Source organism: Oryx dammah, unplaced genomic scaffold (assembly GCF_014754425.2).
Source record: "Oryx dammah isolate SB20612 unplaced genomic scaffold, SCBI_Odam_1.1 HiC_scaffold_21, whole genome shotgun sequence".
Taxonomy (NCBI): Eukaryota; Metazoa; Chordata; class Mammalia; order Artiodactyla; family Bovidae; genus Oryx; species Oryx dammah.
This window is the reverse complement of record NW_024070205.1, coordinates 74,046,518-74,065,508: the sequence shown is the minus strand read 5'-3', so window position 1 is coordinate 74,065,508 and position 18,991 is coordinate 74,046,518. Positions and strand designations below refer to the sequence as shown.

Sequence of the window (18,991 nt, the reverse complement as noted above, 5' to 3'; positions counted from 1 at the left end):
GTGTGTTGATTGTATATCCTGCAACTTTACTATATTCATTGATTAGCTCTAGTAATTTTCTGGTGGAGTCTTTAGGGTTTCCTACGTAGAGGATCATGTCATCTGCAAACAATGAGAGTTTTACTTCTTCTTTTCCAATTTGGATTCCTTTTATTTCTTTTTTCTGCTCTGATTGCTGTGGCCAAAACTTCCAGAATTATGTTGAATAGTAGTGGTGAAAGTGGGCAGCCTTGTCTTGTTCCTGACTTTAGGGGAAATGCTTTCAATGTTTCACCATTGAGGATAATGTTTGCTGTGGGTTTGTCATATATAGCTTTTATTATGTTGAGGTATGTTCCTCCTATTCCTGCTTTCTGGAGAGTTTTTATCATAAATGGATGTTGGGTTTTGTCAAAGGCTTTCTCTGCATCTGTTGAGATAATCATATGGCTTTTATTTTCCAGATTTTTAATGTGGTGTATTACATTGATTGATTTGTGGATATTAAAGAATCCTTGCATCCCTGGGCTAAAGCCTACTTGGTCATGGTGTATGATCTTTTTAATGTGTTGTTGGATTCTGATTGCTAGAATTTTGTTAAGGATTTTTGCATCTATGTTCATCAATGAGATTGGCCTGTAGTTCTCTTCTTTTTGTGGCATCTTTGTCAGGTTTTGGTATTAGGGTGATGGTGGCCTCATAGAATGAGTTTGGAAGTTTACCTTCCTCTGCAATTTTCTGGAAGAGTTTGAGTAGGATAGGTGTTAGCTCTTCTCTAAATTTTTGGTAGAATTCAGCTGTGAAGCCATCTGGACCTGGGCTTTTGTTTAGTGGAAGATTTCTGATTACAGTTTCAATTTCCATGCTTGTGATGGGTCTGTTAAGGTTTTCTATTTCTTCCTGGTTCAGTTTTGGAAAGTTGTACTTTTCTAAGAATTTGTCCATTTCTTCCACATTGTCCATTTTATTGGCATATAATTGCTGATAGTAGTCTCTTATGATCCTTTGTATTTCTGTGTTGTCTGTTGTGATCTCTCCAATTTCATTTCTAATTTTATTGATTTGATTTTTCTCCCTTTGTTTCTTGATGAGTCTGTCTAATGGTTTGTCAATTTTATTTATCCTTTCAAAGAACCAGCTTTCGGCTTTGTTGATTTTTGCTATGGTCTCTTTTGTTTCTTTTGCATTTATTTATGCCCTAATTTTTAAGATTTCTTTCCTTCTATTAACCCTGGGGTTCTCCATTTCTTCCTTTTCTAGTTGCTTTAGGTGTAGAGTTAGGTTATTTATTTGACTTTTTTCTTGTTTCTTGAGGTATGCCTGTATTGCTATGAACCTTCCCCTTAGCACTGCTTTTACAGTGTCCCACAGGTTTTGGGTTGTTGTGTTTTCATTTTCATTCGTTTCTATGAATATTTTGATTTCTTTTTTGATTTCTTCTGTGATTTGTTGGTTATTCAGCAGCGTGTTGTTCAGCCTCCATATGTTGGAATTTGTAATAGTTTTTCTCCTGTAATTGAGATGTAATCTTACTGCATTGTGGTCAGAAAAGATGCTTGGAATGATTTCATTTTTTTTTTGAATTTACCAAGGCTAGATTTATGGCCCAGGATGTGATCTATCCTGGCGAAGGTTCCATGTGCTCTTGAGAAAAAGGTGAAATTCATTGTTTTGGGGTGAAATGTCCTATAGATATCAATTGGGTTTAACAGGTTTATTGTATCATTTCAAGTTTGTGTTTCCTTGTTAATTTTCTGTTTAGTTGATCTATCCATAGGTGTGAGTGGGGTATTAAAGTCTCCCACTATTATTGTGTTATTGCTAATTTCCCCTTTCATACTTGTTAGCATTTGTCTTACATATTGCGGTACTCCTATGTTGGGTGTGTATATATTTATAATTGTTATATCTTCTTCTTGAATTGATCCTTTGATCCTTATTTAGTGTCCTTCTTTGTCTCTTTTCACAGCCTTTGTCTTAAAGTCTATTTTATCTGATATGAGTATTGCTACTCCTGCTTTCTTTTGGTCTCTATTTGTGTGGAATATCTTTTTCCAGCCCTTCACTTTCAGTCTGTATGTGTCTCCTGTTTTGAGGTGGGTCTCTTGTAGACCACATATATAGGGATCTTGTTTTTGTATCCATTCAGCCAGTCTTTGTCTTTTGGTTGGGGCATTCATCCCATTTACATTTAAGGTAATTATTGATAAGTATGATCCCGTTGCCATTTGCTTTATTGTTTTGGGTTCGAGTTTATATACCCTGTTTGTGTTTCCTGTCTAGAGAAGATCCTTTAGCGTTTGTTGGAGAGCTGGTTTGGTGGTGCTGAATTCTCTCAGCTTTTGCTTGTCTGTAAGCAAGAATGAGATCCTTGCTGGGTACAGTAATCTGGGCTGTAGGTTATTTTCTTTCATCACCTTAAGTATGTCCTGCCATTCCTTCCTGGCCTGCAGAGTTTCTGTTGAAAGATCAGCTGTTATCCTTATGGGAATCCCCTTGTATGTTTTTTGTTGTTTTTCCCTTGTTGCTTTTAATATTTGTTCTTTGTGTTTGATCTTTGTTAATTTGATTAACATGTGTCTTGGGGTGTTTCACCTTGGGTTTATCCTGTTTGGGATTCTCTGGGTTTCTTGGATTTGGGTGATTGTTTCCTTCCCCATTTTAGGGAAGTTTTCAACTATTATCTCCTCAAGTATTTTCTCATGGTCTTTTTTTTTTCTTGTCTTCTTCTGGGACTCCTATAATTCAAATGTTGGAGCGTTTCATATTGTCCTGTAGGTCTCTGAGATTGTCCTCATTTCTTTTAATTCATTTTTCTTTTTTCCTCTCTGATTCATTTATTTCTACCATTCTGTCTTCTACTTCACTAATCCTATCTTCTGCCTCCTCTTATTCTACTATTTGTTGCCTCCAGAGTGTTTTTGATCTCATTTATTGCATTATTCATTATGTACTGACTCTTTTTTATTTCTTTTAGGTCCTTGTTAAACCTTTCTTGCATCTTCTCAATCCTTGTCTCCAGGCTATTTATCTGTGATTCTATTTTGATTTCAAGATTTTGGATCATTTTCACTATCATTATTCAGAATTCTTTATCAGGTAGATTCCCTATCTCTTCCTCTTTTGTTTGGCTTGGTGGACATTTCTCCTGTTCCTTTACCTGCTGGGTATTCCTCTGTCTCTTCATCTTGTTTGCATTGCTGTGTTTGGGGTGGCCTTTCTGTATTCTGGCAGTTTGTGGAGCTCTCATTATTGTGGAGTTTTCTCATTGTGGGTGGGGTTGTACAGGTGGCTTGTCAAGGTTTCCTGGTTAGGGAAGTTTGTGTCAGTGTTCTTGTGGGTGGAGTTGGATTTCTTCTCTCTGGAGTTCAGTGAAGTGTCCAGTAATGAGTTATGAGATGTCAATGGGTTTGGAGTGACTTTTGGCAGCCTGTATATTGAAGCTCAGGGCTGTGTTCCTGTGTTACTGGAGAATTTGCGTGATATGTCTTGCTCTGGAACTTGTTGGCCCTTGGGTGGTGCTTGGTTTCAGTGTAGGTATGGAGGCATTTGATGAGCTCCTGGGGATTAATGTTCCTCGGAGTCAGGAGTTCTCTGGTGTTCTCAGGACTTGGACTTAAGCCTCCTGTTTCTGGTTTTCAGTCTTATTTTTGCAGTAGCCTCAAGACTTCTCCATCTATACAGCACCATAGGTAAAACATCTAGGTTAAAGATGAAAAGTTTCTCCACAGTGAGGGACACCCAGAGAGGTTCACAGAATTACATGGAGAAGGGAAGAATGAGGAGGGAGTTAGAGGTGACCCAGATGAGATGAGGTGGAATCAAAAGAGGAGAGAGAAAGGTAGCTAGTAATCATTTCCTTATGTGCGCTCCACAGTCTGGACCGCTCAGAGATGTTCACAGAGTTATACAGAGAGGCGAAGAGGGAGGAAGGAGACAGGAGTGGCCAGGAGGATAAAGGGGGGAATCAAAAGGAGAGAGACAGATCCAGCCAGTAATCAGTTCCCTAAGTGTTCTCCACCGTCTGGAACACACAAAGAGATTCACAGAATTGGGTATAGAAGAGAAGGGGGAGGGAGGAGACAGAGGCGACCTGGTGGAGAAAAAGGAGAGTCCAAAGAGGGAGAGAGCAGTCAAGCCACTAATCTCACTCCCAAGTAACAATGGGTACTGAAGATTGGGTTCTTAAAGGTACAAAATTGATAACAAATACCAAAAATCAAAGATTAAAAATCTAGAGTAGAGGTTGGATTTTCAAAAATACAATATTAAAGAAAATAAAGGAAAAAAGAAGTCACAAAAAGTATAAAAATGTATATATGAAGTTTGCTTTAAAAGATAGGGTCTTTTTTTTTTTGCAAAGTAATAGTAGGCTATAAAAATGAAAATTAAAGGAATAATAGAGGACTTAAAAATTAAACAAAAGAATGACAGTAAAAAAAGCAAAAATATATCTAGGACTTTGTCTGGTGTTGTTGTGGGCAGTGTGGGGTCAGTTCATTTTCGGATAGTTCTTTTGGTCTGGCTTATATTTCTCAAGATCTCTAGGCCTCTACCTATGTAGTCGGTACTAACTACAGGGTTTTAATCTATTGCACCTGTCACTTCCAAGGCGGTTCCCTCTGTTTTAGCTTCTTCTGTTTGCTGGTCTCTTCAGGGTCTGATTTCTGCCCTGACACAAGGGGGCAGTGGTGGACAATTTTTTAGGCTCACTTGTTCATTTGCACTGTGGGGAGGGAGGGACGCTGCAAACAAATAACACTAGCATGTGTTTGCAGTGTCTCAGCCAAATTGGGCCTGCCCCTGTTCATGGCACGTGTGCCTTCCCTGCCCACACTGCTCAGGCTCTAGGTTGCTCTGCTGGGGACCGTCTGAGGCTGGCCCTGGGCTCAATGCACCTCCCAGGTCTAAGCCGCTCAGGTCAGGCACTCGGGTAGTCCTCAGAGGCGCAGACTTGGTTGGGCCTGTGTTTTGTGCCCTTTTCAGGTCCGAGCAGCTCAGGTGATGAGGTGTTTGGCGAGCGCGGTCGCTGCGACTTATTGCCTCCCCTGCCCCTGCCGCTTGGTTTTCTGGGTGTACAACCAGCGCACCTTCTCAGGCGGATGTTGACTGTCCAGAATCCCAGAAAGTCTTGGTTATCAATGAAGCCTGCTTGCAGTTTGGTAGATAATGCCTCTCTGGGGCTGCAATTGCCCCCTTCCAGCTCTGGCTGCCTGTCACCAGAGGGGATGGTCTGCTGCCAGCTAGTTCTGTTCAGTCCTTCATTCTGAGAGCAGGCCTGGCTGTGTCTTAGGTTAGGGCTTATCATGTGGTAACTATCCTACAGTCTGGTTTGCTAGCCCAAGTTAGTTCCTTCAGATTGCCCTCAGGGCATTCAGGCCAGGTCCTTACTCTAAGCAATGCAGCCCATGCCTCCCTGCCCAGCCCTCGCCTCCCTGCCCAGCCCCCACTTGCTAGCGGTGGATGCAGGTGTCTGCGCTGCTTCTCCGCTGGGGGGAGTACCGTTGGGCACATAATCTGTGGGTTTTAATTATTTATTTAATTTTCCTCCCAGCTATGTTGCCCTCTGTGGTTCCAAGGCTCGCCACAAACTTGGCAGTAAGTGTTTCCTGGTGTTTAGAAACTTCTCTCTTTTAAGACTCCCTTCCTGGGACAGAGCTCCATCCCTACCTCTTTTGTCTCTCTTTTTTGTCTTTTATATTATTTCCTACCTCCTTTTGAAGACAATGGGCTGCTTTTCTGGGTGCCTGATGTCCTCTGCCAGCGTTCAGAAGTTGTTTTGTGGAATTTACTCAGCGTTTAAATGTTCTTTTGATGAATTTATGGGGAAGAAAGTGGTCTCCCCATCCTATTCCTCCACCATCTTAGGACTGCCCTCTGTTTTCTGCTTTTTAATATGCTATCTAGGTTGGTCATGGCTTTCCTTCCAAGGAAGAAGCATCTTTTAATTTCATTGCTGCAATCACCATCTGCAGTGATTTTGGAGCGCCCCCCCCCACACAAAGAAAATCTCTGTTTCCATTGTTTCTCCATCTATTTGCCATGAAGGGAGGGGACCCGATGCGATGATATTCATTTTTTGAATGCAGAATTTTAAGCCATCTTTTTCACTTTCTTCTTTAATTTTTCAAGAGGTTCTTTAGATCCTCTTCGCTTTCTGCCATTATGGTGGTGTCATCTGTACATCTGAGGTTATTGATATATCTCCCCACAATCTTGTTTATAGCTTGTGAGTCATCCAGCTCAGCATTTCACATGATGCACTCTGCATAAAAATTAAATAATCAGGGTGACAGTATAGAGCCTTGACATACTCCTTTCCCAATTTGGAACCAGTCTGTTGTTCCATGTCCAGTTCTAACTGTTGCTTCTTGACCTGCATACAGGTTTCTCAGGAGACAGGTAAGGTGGTCTGGTATTCCCATCTGTTTAAGAATTTTCCACAGTTTTTTTGTGATCCACAGAGTCAAAAGCTTTAGTGTAGTGAGTGAAGCAGAAGTATATGTTTTTTTGGAATTCCCTTATTTTTCTATGATCCATTGGATGTTGGCAATTTGATCTCTGGTTCCTCTGCCTTTTCTAAATCCAGCTTGAACATCTGGAAGTTCTCAGTTCATGTACTGTTGAATCCTAGCTTGAAGGATTTTGAGCATTACTTTGCTACCATGTGAGATGAGTGCAATTGTGTTGTAGCTTGAACATTCTTTGGCATTGTCCCTCTTTGGGATTGAAATGAAAACTGACCTTTTCCAGTCCTGTGGCCAGTGTTGAATTTTTCAAATTTGCTGACATACTGAGTGCAGCACTGTCACTGCATCATCTTTTAGGATTTGAAATAGCTCTGCTGGGATTCCATCACTTCCACTAGCTTTGTTTATAGTAATGCTTCCTAAGCCCACTTGACTTTACACTCCAGGATGTCGTCTTAGGTAGGTTTATCCTTTTTGATGCAATGGTAATGAATTGTTATTTGAATTTCTCTTTCTGTTCTTTTGTTGTTAATGTGTAGTGAAAACAGAGTATTTGTCTGTCTCTGTTTGCCTTATTTGAGTCAGCTTACTACTCTCCAGGTTCATCCAGGTTGTTTCAAATGGCAAAACAATTTTTTATGCCTGAGTAATATATATATATATATATTAATATCATAGTGATATTGTAATATAGTGATATTGTATATATATGTATCTATCTTCCTATCTTCTTTTTCCATTCATCTGTTTATTGACTGCTTGCTTCTATCTTGGCTATTGTAAATAAGACTTCCATGAACATCCAAATGATGGAGATTATTAAGGGAAGGTTTCAAATTAGGTAAAAAGCCTTGGGCTGGTTGGCCTTGAGGACATGGTAAGCCCTCACCTGGAGTCCTGGAGAAACTGGTTGCTGGGGAAATCAGCCCAGGATCCTTTCTTTTGTCAAGCAATGGGGATTCTGAGATGGTGGAGTCTGTGAGGTCAAATATAGCTGTCTTGAGCCAAGGTCATATTCAAGGTAGAGCAAAGAGCTTTCATTCTTTTAACCTCTCTATGGAATGGAAAAATAAATAAATAGAAATCCTCAGTAAATTTGCCTCTAGCCTTGGGAACAGAATGACGATTTGGGTATGAAACCACTGTTCTAGTTCAACTTCGAGAAGATTGTTGACACACAAGTTGGAATGGTTCCAATAGCTTACGTTGCCAAAAAAAAAATCTTCAGATTTATAGTTTCCTTTGTAAAAACAAGGGAGGTATTGGAGTTTACCTCAAGACCAATTAAGCTTTGGCTAGACACACAGGAGGCACACTGGAGCACTACCTTTAGAAGTAGGGAGAGGAGCGTAAGCCTGTGAATGCTTAGAAAGGTGCAGAGATGTTTCTGATGCCTGCAAGAGGCAGAGAGCCTCTGCCTCACTTTGTATAATATACATCTTTTTAGAATTCCACTGTGGCTTGTGTTCTATCTGTGACCATTTCTCATCTTTTTATCTTCAGACACAACTTCAGATATGACATCATGATACCTAGAGCAGAGAGAACCAAAGAGAATGAAAGATCTCATTTAAGAATTTTAAGAAGTATGAGTGCTATTAGCTTTTACTGATAGCTTAATAATCAATAAAAATGCCACACCCAGTTTGCCCAGCAGTTTATTCAGCTCAGAGGTTTCAACACTGATGAATGGATTGTGGAAGAACTCTGTGATTTCAATCTAACTCTCTTTAGTTTATGTAAAACTTTGCTGTTTCTATTTCAACACACTGTGCATCAGCCATTTGTGAATTCAAGCAGAAAAATAGTCTGTTTTCTTATACTTTTTCCCATTTTGTTATTCTGTACAGACTTTCACAAAGTAGAATTCTCAAATAATAATCAAAGTCATAGTTTCATGTTAAAAACACAAGTTATTATATGGTTTGTTATTGATTAAATTTTTGTGGAAGTTTTATTAATTGGCAATTCAAAAAGACCAGAAGTGGCTTTTTATAGACCACTTTTAGGCTTCACGAAACCATTATGTGGTAGAAATAGGACTATGGTTAAAGTTTGAATGAAAATAGGACAGTTTCCCTTTTATTGCTATTTGTATTTCATATCTCCACCACTCCAGACAAAGGATTTAAAACTCTGCATGATGCCAAAAGCTCAGGCTCTGTGTGCTGTTGCCAAATTGGATCTTGGAGACAGAGTGTTGGGTGAAGTAAAAAAGAAAAAAATTCATTACTTTGCCAGGTAAAGGGGGACACAGCAGGTTCATGCCTCTCAAAATTGTGTCTCCCAACCTGAAAGGATTTGAGGAGGAGTTTTATAGCAATGGTTCAAGGTTGTGCTTGCTGATAAGATTATGGTGAATTAAGGGCCTCTACTCCCTCATCTGATCTGAGGTGATCTTTTTTACTAACTTTTTATTTTATTTGTGGGTTTGGCCAATTAACAACGTTGTGATAATTTCAGATGAAAAGCAAAGGAACTCAGCCATACATATACATGTTTGCATTCTCCCCCAAACTCCATTCCCATCCAGGCTGCCATATAATACTGAGCAGATTTCCACATACTATAAAGTCAGTCCTTATAGGTTATCCATTTTGAATATAGCAGCATATACATGTCCATCCCAAACCTCCTAACTATCCTCCCACACCTAGTTTGATGAACTTCTCTGGTTCCTTTAATGTGGCACCTGGTGGTCTTTCTTTGGTAAGAAGAATGCTACCATCTTGTCCTTCTTGTTCAGTAATCAAGTCATGTCCAATTCTTCCCGACCCCATGGACTATAGCATGCCAGACTTCTTCCCTGTCCTTTGGCATCTCCTGGAGTTTGGCCAAGTTTGTATCAGTTGAATCGGTGATGCCATTCAATCACCTGTTGCCCTCTTCTCCTTCTGCCTTTAGTCTTCTTTTCCAATGAGGCAGCTCTTTGCATCAAATGTCCAGAGTGTTGGAGTTTCAGCTTCAGTCTTTACAGAGTATTCAGGGTTGATTTCATTTAAGATTGACTGATTTGATCTCCTTGCTGTCCAAAGGACTCTCTAGAGTCTTCTCCAGGACCACAGTGCAAAAGCATAAATTCTTCAGTGCTCTGCCTGCTTTATTGTCCAGCTCTCACATCCATACATGACTACTGTAAAGACCATAGCCTTGACTATATGGGCCTTTGTTGGCAAAGTGATATCTTTGCTTTCTTTTTTAAATTTAAATTTATTTATTTTAATTGGAGACGAATTACTTTACAATATTGTATTGGTTTTGCCATACATCAACATGAATCTGCCACGAGTGTACCTGTGTTCCCAATCCTGATCCCTCTCCATCCTCCCTCCCCATACCATCCCTCTGGGTCATCCCAGTGCACTAGCCCTAAGCATCCTGTATCCTGCATTGAACCTAGACTGGCGATTCATTTCTTATATGATATTATACATGTTTCAATGCCATTCTCCCAAATCAACCCACCGTCTCCCTCTCCTACAGAGTCCAAAAGACCGTTCTATACATCTGTGTCTCTTTCGCGGTCTCGCATACAGGGTTATCATTACCATCTTTCTAAATTCCATATATATGTGTTAGTATACTGTATTGGTGTTTTTCTTTCTGGCTTACTTCACTCTGTATAATAGACTCCAGTTTCATCCACCTCATTAGAACTGATTCAAATGTATTCTTTTTAATGGCTGAGTAATACTCCATTGTGTATATCTTTGCTTTTTAACACACTGTCTAGGTTTGTCGTAGATTTCCTGCCAAGAAGCAATCATCTTCTAATGTCATGGCTGCAGTCCCCATCCACAGTGATTTTAGGGCCTGAGAAGGGAAATCTGTCACTGCTTCCATATTTTCCCCTTCTATTTGCCATGAGGTGATGGGACCAGGTATCATGATCTTAGTTTTTCAATACTGAGTTTTAAGCTGACTTTTTCACTCTCCTCTTCACCCTTATTGGGAGGTTCTTTAGTTCTTCTTCTCTTTCTTCCTTTAGGGTGGTTCATGCACATATTTGAGGTTGTTGATATTTTTCCTGGTAATCTTGATTCCAGCTTGTAACTCATCCAGTCTGGCATTTCACCTGATGTGTTCTGTGTATAAGTTAATAAACACGGTGACAATAAACAGCCTCATCATACTCCTTTCTCAATTCTGAACCAGTCAGTTGTTCCATATGGGTTCTAACTGTTGCTTCTTGACCCGCATAGAGATTTCTCAGGAGACAGATAACATGGTCTGGTATCCCATCTCTTTAAGAGTTTTCTACAGTTTTTTATGGTACACATGGTCAAGGGTTTAATGCAGTCAGTGAAATAGAGGTAGATGTTTTCTGGAATTTCCCATGCCTTCTTTATGATCCAGCAAATGAGGGAAATTTGATCTCTGGTTCCTCTGCCTTTTCTAAACCCAACTTGAAATCTAGAAGTTCTCAGTTCACAAATGCTGAAGCCTAGCTTGGAGGATTTTGAGCAAAACCTTACTAGTATGGGAGATGAGTGCAATTGTCTGGTGATTTGAACATTCTTTAGTACTGCCCTTCTTAGGAAGTGGGATGATATTGACCTTTTCTAGTCCTGTGGCCACTGCTAGGTTTTCCAAATTTGCTGACATATTGAGTACAGCACTTTAATAACATCATCTTTTAGGATTGTAAATATCTGCTGGAATTCCATCACCTCTGCTAGCTTTATTGGCAGCAATGCTTCCTAAGACCCACTAGACTTCACATTCCAGGATATCTGGTTTTAGGTGAGTGATCACACTATTTTCGTTATCTGGGTCTTGAAGGTCTTTTTTGTACAGTTCTGTGTATTCTTGCCACCTCTTCTTAATATCTTCTGCTTCTATTAGATGTCAGTGGGAAGCTGACATCTTAAATAGTTTAAAGACATTGTTATGTATCCTTGAGGCAGACCAAGACTGCCTCAAGGCTCTATTGTTTCTTGGTTGCTGCTCCCTTGTCTTTTCATCCCTTCCTTTGCCAAATTAATACTTGTTAGAATCTGCCCTTTGGAATTCTGGGAATGTCATGGAGGTTGGAGGTGTGTTCCTTACAAGAAACTAGGGACAGAAGGGCTTCTGTGCCCAGGAGCCCCACAGGATCTTAATCAATCTCATGCAGAAGAAAAAAAATGTTTATAACTGTGCATTCTTATGGTCAGATCTGAATCCACACTTTAAAAAAGAAAATGTTGAATAAAGCTGGCACAAATTCTATAGCTCCTGACTTATTCTTACTAAAGCCAACTGCTGACTTCTTAAAGATAGGGAGGGGTGCAAAGCTCAGCACCCAGTAGCTTTCAGTTTCTATCTGCTAAATGAATGAAAGGATAAAAAATCAGATCTTGAGATGAGTGTCATTCTTCCCCTCCTTACATTTTTTCAGTTTAAGTGTTGGAACATTACTAAAGAAGAACAATCTAGAGGCAGATGAAATTATTAAATTTAATTTTGGTTTCTCCTCTTGGAAATCTACTTAGTTCTTCTGAAGTGTGTGTGAACTGAGAAAAGTTTCCAATATTAGAAATTTCTCTCATACTTTGGCACTTTTTAACCTAGAAGTTCCCATACACTGCTCAGTTGTGAGTATGTTGATCTCAGGAGCCCCTGGCTGAAACATTTGGGCACCCTCCCAGGACACCTGGTACTAGTGGAATGACCCTATTATTGTGCTGCTTATGGATCAATCACTTGATCAGAGAACAAGCTTGGCTTTTGTCCCAATATCAAGGGTGCTTCTAATATCATAGCATAATAGGGTTTTGGATATCCTCAAGGACAGATTTCCTCCTTGGATAATGGAAATTAGAACAATGAACTTCACAAGGGGATAAATATTAGTAACAGTTGTGACTTCCATCAAGAAAGAGGAACTATAGCATTGTTCATTCCCTACCATGCATGCCTTTTTCATAATTTGTTTTTACAATGTAAGTTTAGAATTTAAGAAATGTGTAATGGTAGTGATTTGTCTGATCTGATGTTTTTATGTGTTGTAATTTTTTTACCTAGCTTCGTTTGTACAATTTGAACACAGGAAATGAACTTGCAGTGAAAATCGTTTCCTGCAGCATTATTCAGTTGGAAAAATGAAACAAAACACACACACACCAGCAAAAAACACATTAGGTTAAAAGCTTGTATATACTGAATGTTTTTTAAGTGGATAAGTTTGTTAAAAATTACTGCTCATTAGTCCAACTTTCTCTTTATTCCCCATTATTTGTTCCCATTCTTTGACTTTGCTGGTTTCCCTCCTTTTTCTGAATCAATGAAAAAGGGCCACATCTAATAGATAAGCTGCTGCTGCTAAGTCGCTTCAGTTGTGTCCGACTCTGTGCGACCCCATAGACGGTAGCCCACCAGGCTCCCCCGTCCCTGGGATTCTCCAGGCAAGAATACTGGAGTGGGTTGTCATTTCCTTCCCCAATGCATCAAAGTGAAAAGTGAAAGTGAAATCATTCTGTTGTGTCCGACTAGTAGTGACCCCATGGACGGTAGCCTACCAGGCTCCTCTGTCCATGGGATTTTCCAGGCAAGAGTACTGGAGTAGGGTGCCATTGCCTTATCTGAATAGATAAGCTAGACATTTCAATTATTACCTTTTGTTTCTTGGTATTTATTCTTTTTTCTTCCTTTCTTTCTGGTCCATGTGCCTTCACCTACTATATTATAAAACCTGCTCAAATCTATTTGAACCTGCCTTTCAGAGTTTACATCTTTCCTTCCTTCTCTACCTTCCTTACTCTGGAACATCATCATGCCATCTAGTCTTGCTTATTCAGTAGAATTAACATGATGCCATTGATGTTCTCTATCAAAGTGCTGCTCTACGGATGTCTGCATGGTCATAATATCTTCAGACTCTATTATGACAGGGACAGAGTGTTATCACAGCCAAGGACTAAAAATGCAGATGGATGATCTTGACCTTTCCATATGTATGCAAACTGCTTGTGATGCTCTTTTCTGACAAGGTTGGAAAAGAAGGCCTGTGCTGAATCAGTGGCCTCACCTACCAGAAGACATGTTAATCTGCTCTAGCAAAGATACCACATGTGGTACAGTGGCTGCAATGCTGCTGTGTTTTTAGTAGTCTACTGTAATTCTCCAGAATCCTAATTTTTTGTAGTAGGCAGACTTATGAAGTACATGGGGATATGATGACCACTTTTGCCTCTTTAATTCTTTAAGAGTGCCACATATTTCTCCATTTCCTCTACACATTGGTAAATGATATTTAAAAGAACTTATCTTCTTTGTCTCTAAGGGGAGGGTATAGGTCATATCAATGACTTCTACTTGGTTTTCTTGGATAGGACAGTCTTACCCCATAGGCCAAGCACCAATATGGGGATTATGCCAATGACCAATTTTGTCTATCTGGCCCACACTTTCAAAGATAATGGAAATGCCCACCAAGTGGTTTAATAAGGGAGCCTTGATGGTTCCAGGTATCTATGTCAACTCAAACTCTATGCCCAATAATACTTGGATTATTGTGTACTTCTCATCTGTGTGTAGTTGCTTATGTAAATGGACACAGGTCCTCTTGGAAGACTGGGAAACTCATTACTGTGCATATGTCTCAAGTTGTTGTAGTCTCCTTAGTCTTGGAAACATTTTTCTTCAGTTAGTGATCTCCAGACCTGAGACTATTAATAGCACAGGTCCAGAAACTAAGCAACAAATTGTAATTTTTTAATGGACCAAAGGCCATCAGCCTCCTGATCATCCATCCTTTATTTCTTTCCATGGTACAGATTGAGTAGTATCTAGTTGGCTGCTCATCTGTTTTCACCCTTAGGAATGTCATGTTCTATTAATCATCTTCCTAATCTCAGTCTGGTTGTATCTCTAACTTGCCACTCCTTATGATGATTACAATTACTTAGCTTCTAAAGCCTATGAGCACCTCTCAGACTGTGACTGCTAAGGGTGAAACTTGTTCTTTAACAGTCTTCCTATCATCAGCTCTGGTCTCTGATACAGTGCTCCTCTCATGATATTCCTTCTGTCCTTGGTGAATGTATCCTCCAGGTCTTCCCAGACAACATAATCACTTGGTGGACTTTCCTGCATGTGTGTGGCACATCTACTCCAGCTTACTCACTCTTCTGAATCACTTAATCACTCTCTCTGCCACTTGCCACAGCAACTCCAGCATTTGAACCTCATTGTTGGCATCACATTTTCCATGCCTCAAGGAGGCATCTTAGGATAGTACTGTAGATACTATCATCCATCAGTTTAATATTTTACTGACATTTCCAAAAGTGTCAAGTGTTAGTTGCTCAGTCGTGACTGACTCTCTGAGACCCCACCAGGAAGCCCACGAGGCTTCTTTATCCATGGATTCTCCAGGCAAGAATACTGGGGTGGGTTGCCATTCCCTTCCCCAGAGGATTTTCCCGACCCAGGGATCAAACCCAGGTGTCCCTCACTGCAGGCAGATTCTTTACGGTCTGAACCACCAGGGAAGGCATTTCCAATGACCTGTTTTCTTTAAACTTCTCGTGCAGTGTTTCTGGGTCCTGACAGTGTTCCCTTTCACACAGGTGCTCAGCACCGTGTCACGTGTTGTTCCAACATGCAAGCCATCATTTTTATTCTTTCTATAAGCTCTTTCTGAACTGTTTTAGAGGAAAGTGAGTATACTCTTGGGAGGATAGATGGACTGGTCTTGTTGGGAGAAATGAGTCAGAGCTTGCAGATTTATCTTGCATCGTTAGTTTCTCCCACATATACATCTCTGCATTTAGCACAAAAGCAGTGGAGTGTGACACCAGTACAGTGTGACTTTGACTGAATTCCATCTTCCTGCCAAAATGGCTCCTAAATAGTGTCAAGTTTAGTGAACTTTCAAAAAAATGAAGCAAATCCTAAGTGCTTGTCAGTCCATTGTAAGATTTCTATGGTTCCCCAGCCTCAGGCCTTCATGAAGGCAGCTCGAGTTCTGTGTTTGGCTAAGTGACTGAATGGGTAGAGAAGACAGAAGGACAGACGGAAGCCTCCTTTGAACCGCACAGGTTCTAGGATGTGTTATTATATGCATTCTACATGCTGACCTTCTTTCACTTTTATGTCTCACCTCAAGATTGTGAATCCCCTCCTGTCATTGCACATGGACGACATAAGATCGTCCCTAAACTCTTTATGTATCAACGTGAGGAAGTTGAATATGAATGTGATGAAGGGTACATCCTGGATGGAGCAGAAAGACTCTCCTGCACTTCTTCAGGCTGGTCACCTGCGGTCCCTCAGTGTAAAGGTAACTCTGGCTCCCTCTTCATTTTCGGTGGCAGGGGTAGGGCTATCATCAAAGGATTGAGAGCACAGTTTCTTCCCTGTGAGAGGCAGCAAAAAAACATTTGATTTGATTTATTGAAAATAATTACTATGGTCTGATGGTATCCAAAGCAAAAAGCGCAGAAGGCACACAGAACGTTAATCTACGCTTCTTTCTCGCAGATACAAAATTCAGTTTGTGAGGCATCTCCATTTCCCAGTTTCTTGTATAATTTTGGAAATAGTTTATAGATGGTACATTCTATCTGAGTGTAGCTGTGGCCTGCAGCAAAATTTTCATGAAAAGTTGGTCTAGAATGTAAGCCCTAGTGGACTAATGCCAAGCATTGTGAAATCACAAGTATATCCATCAGTGCCAGTGCAGGGCACCAGCTGCTCACCAAGTAGCTGTGTGGTGAGGGACTCCTAATTTTCCAGCTGTTATGGGGACAAGAGGTCAAAATGAGGTCTGATTATTGCATGCACACAGGTTTACTATCATTTCATCATCAACAGCTTCAGGGATGATTTGCCACCATCATTTCCTTTGCACAGAGGAGAATAATAAGCAAGAGGGAAAAATTTTCATCTATTGTCTTACAGGAATCAAGATACAAGAGACAGCTGATTTGATAGTTGAAGATTTGGGGTCACATGCCCTTTTTATCGGAGAAGGCAATGGCAACCCACTCCAGTACTCTTGCCTGGAAAATCCCATGGACGGAGGAGCCTGGTAGGCTGCAGTCCATGGGGTCTCTAAGAGTCGGGCACAACTGAGTGACTTCACTTTCACTTTCCTGCATTGGAGAAGGAAATGGCAACCCACTCTAGTGTTCTTGCCTGAAGAATCCCAGGGACAGGGGAGCCTGGTGGGCTGCTGTCTCTGGGGTCGCACAGAGTCGGACACGACTGAAGCAACTTAGCAGCAGCAGCCCTTTTTATCTTCTGTCAGGCTATTTGAAATTGTTATATATCCGTAAGCAAGTCACTTAACCTCTCTGTATCTCACTTTCTCTTAGATAAAACAGGGAGACTTAAATAAGATGATCACATAAAGATCTACCCCAAAGTCTGATAAAGTGCTATTCCAATGTTCAATAAATATGCTAATCAATATTATTTTTCTTCTCAAGGTTAAAAAAAGGTAAAAAAATTAGCAACACTTAAATACAGTTCATTCTTAGTACTCTAGGCTGGCATGTTTCTTCTCAGATCTGTGGATTGCTTAAAACTATGTTTCCATTGCAGCATGGTGTGTGAAACCAGAGATAGAATATGGAAGGTTATCTGTAGAGAAGGTTAGATATGTTGAACCTGAAAGAATTACTATCCAGTGTGAGTCTGGCTATAGTTTGGTTGGTTCCGAAAATATCACTTGCTCAGAAGACAGAACCTGGTACCCGGAGGCACCCAAGTGTGAGTGGGTAAGTCACACAATTTGAGGTAATTTTTGTTTTATTAAACGTCAAAGCACTGTCCTGCCAGCAAAGGTGATACCTGACTTGTCAAGATTCATTCATTCAAAGAAACTCTCATTTTTGCTTTGGAGTCTTCTGGTCAGATAGGAGATGCAAAGTTTTCCTGCTCTCACTTGTGATCAGGGAAAACTGAGCCCCTTTGGAGTGGAGGGTCTCAGACCTGGTAGTACTGACTGGCAACTTTTCTAGAGAATTTGATATATACTTGTCCCATTTCTGGATGGTCAGAAGTAGTGTCTGTTCCCACAGAAGCTTTCTGGGAGGCTGTCTCAGAGCAGAGTTATATTCCTCTCAGGAAGATGATGGTGGGAAACAAGGTGTTTCTGGTTTTCCTGCTCCCCCACGAGTCCTGGGGTGTGTCTTGGTCCTGAATCTGTAACCCTGCCTGTTTCTACATGAACTGTGCCCCCTAACAATCGGGAGAGAAGTCTTTCAAGCATATTCATCATGTGTTTCTTTTTTAGGAGTATCATGAAGGCTGTGAGCAAGTAGTCACAGGCAGGAAACTCTTGCAGTGCCTCTCACGGCCAGACGAGGTGAAATTGGCCCTGGAAGTGTACAAGCTGTCCCTGGAGATTGAACTCCTTCAGAGAGAAAAACTAAAGTATTCCTCTGAGGAAGAATTTCTCTAAAGAGAGAGGGAGAAAAATGTGCCTTGTGCCTTTAATCCAAAATAGATCACTTCAGTTAATCACCTTTACCATCTCTTTATGCCATCGATTGTGGTAATAGTTATCTAGAAAGAATAATTTGTTAACATTTAGTTATTTGAGATTGTAGAATTGTTGATCATTTTCTGACTCATTGTTTTTGCTTTTCTGTCTACATTGTACATATTTTTTTCCCATTAAAAATTAACATATCCAACAATATTTTGTCTTCATGGTCATCAGGGCTCTGTGAAATGAACTCTGAGAATAAACCCATGCATAAAGTTCATACATTTATTTTACTGTAGAGACCCTGGACATAGGGACTTGGGTTTACACCAATACATTTTTCTGCATTGCCTTTACTCAACAGTTCTGCATATAGGTCACTCAGGCACTCAGTATTTAGATTAAACATCAACACACCCCCAACGCCTTGTTCACTGTTGCCCATTTTTAGCAGTCATGCCCTTTTCTAAGTGCCATGCACTTGGCTTCTGCCCCATTAATGCACTAGCATTGTCTTATGAGAAGGGGATTCTTGTCTGTGTCGGTCTCCTGATTCCATCCTCAGCAACAAGCTCTGAAAGTTTGAGTGGAAGCCAACCCAGCAGCCACCTTTGTGCTCCTAAGTCCTTGATCTGGTTTAGTCCTTATTTTCCTCAATAGAAAGAAAAATGGCTTGAGCAATTGTTTCCCATCTGAAGAGAAACCTCATATCAATCACTTTTATGTCTCAGGGTGTTTGGAGACTTTTATCCTTTGCACTAACCACTTCCTCCAACTCTTGCATCCTCTGAAATCTCTCTCTTACTCATACCTTGGTTTTTTGGTTATTCCATCTGTTTTGTACACAGAACTCTATGTGGGAACAGGGGCTTCTTTAACTCCCCTCAACATACTCCAATGAGACAATGTTGTATAACAGGCTTTCACTAAACCTTCAATAAGTTTGAATTCGCTATAGTTACCTACTTAACACAGAAGGTATCTATTCATGGTCTTAAAAGCCATTTGTCTGATCCTTTTACTCAGAATTTCTTTTGGTTGGTATTTGTTTTGGTTTCTCCTGAGACAAGTGAGGAACTACTTATTGAGTGGAAGAAGTGGGAAAGGGAGGATTGCCTCAAGA

The 18,991-nt window shown here is 40.4% G+C and overlaps 1 protein-coding gene across 2 annotated transcripts in view; it reads left to right on the top strand.

Moving 5' to 3' along the window:
* C4BPA (complement component 4 binding protein alpha) overlaps positions 1–18,146 on the top strand; it is a 57,999-nt gene extending 39,853 nt beyond the window's left edge. For both annotated transcript variants that reach the window (XM_040262920.1, XM_040262921.1), the window contains 3 exons: positions 15,541–15,714; positions 16,980–17,155; positions 17,674–18,146. In XM_040262920.1, coding sequence (XP_040118854.1) covers positions 15,541–15,714; positions 16,980–17,155; positions 17,674–17,841 — 518 coding nt within the window. In that variant the 3' untranslated portion in view covers positions 17,842–18,146. The remainder of the gene's footprint in view (positions 1–15,540; positions 15,715–16,979; positions 17,156–17,673) is intronic.
* Positions 18,147–18,991: the final 845 nt, after the last annotated feature.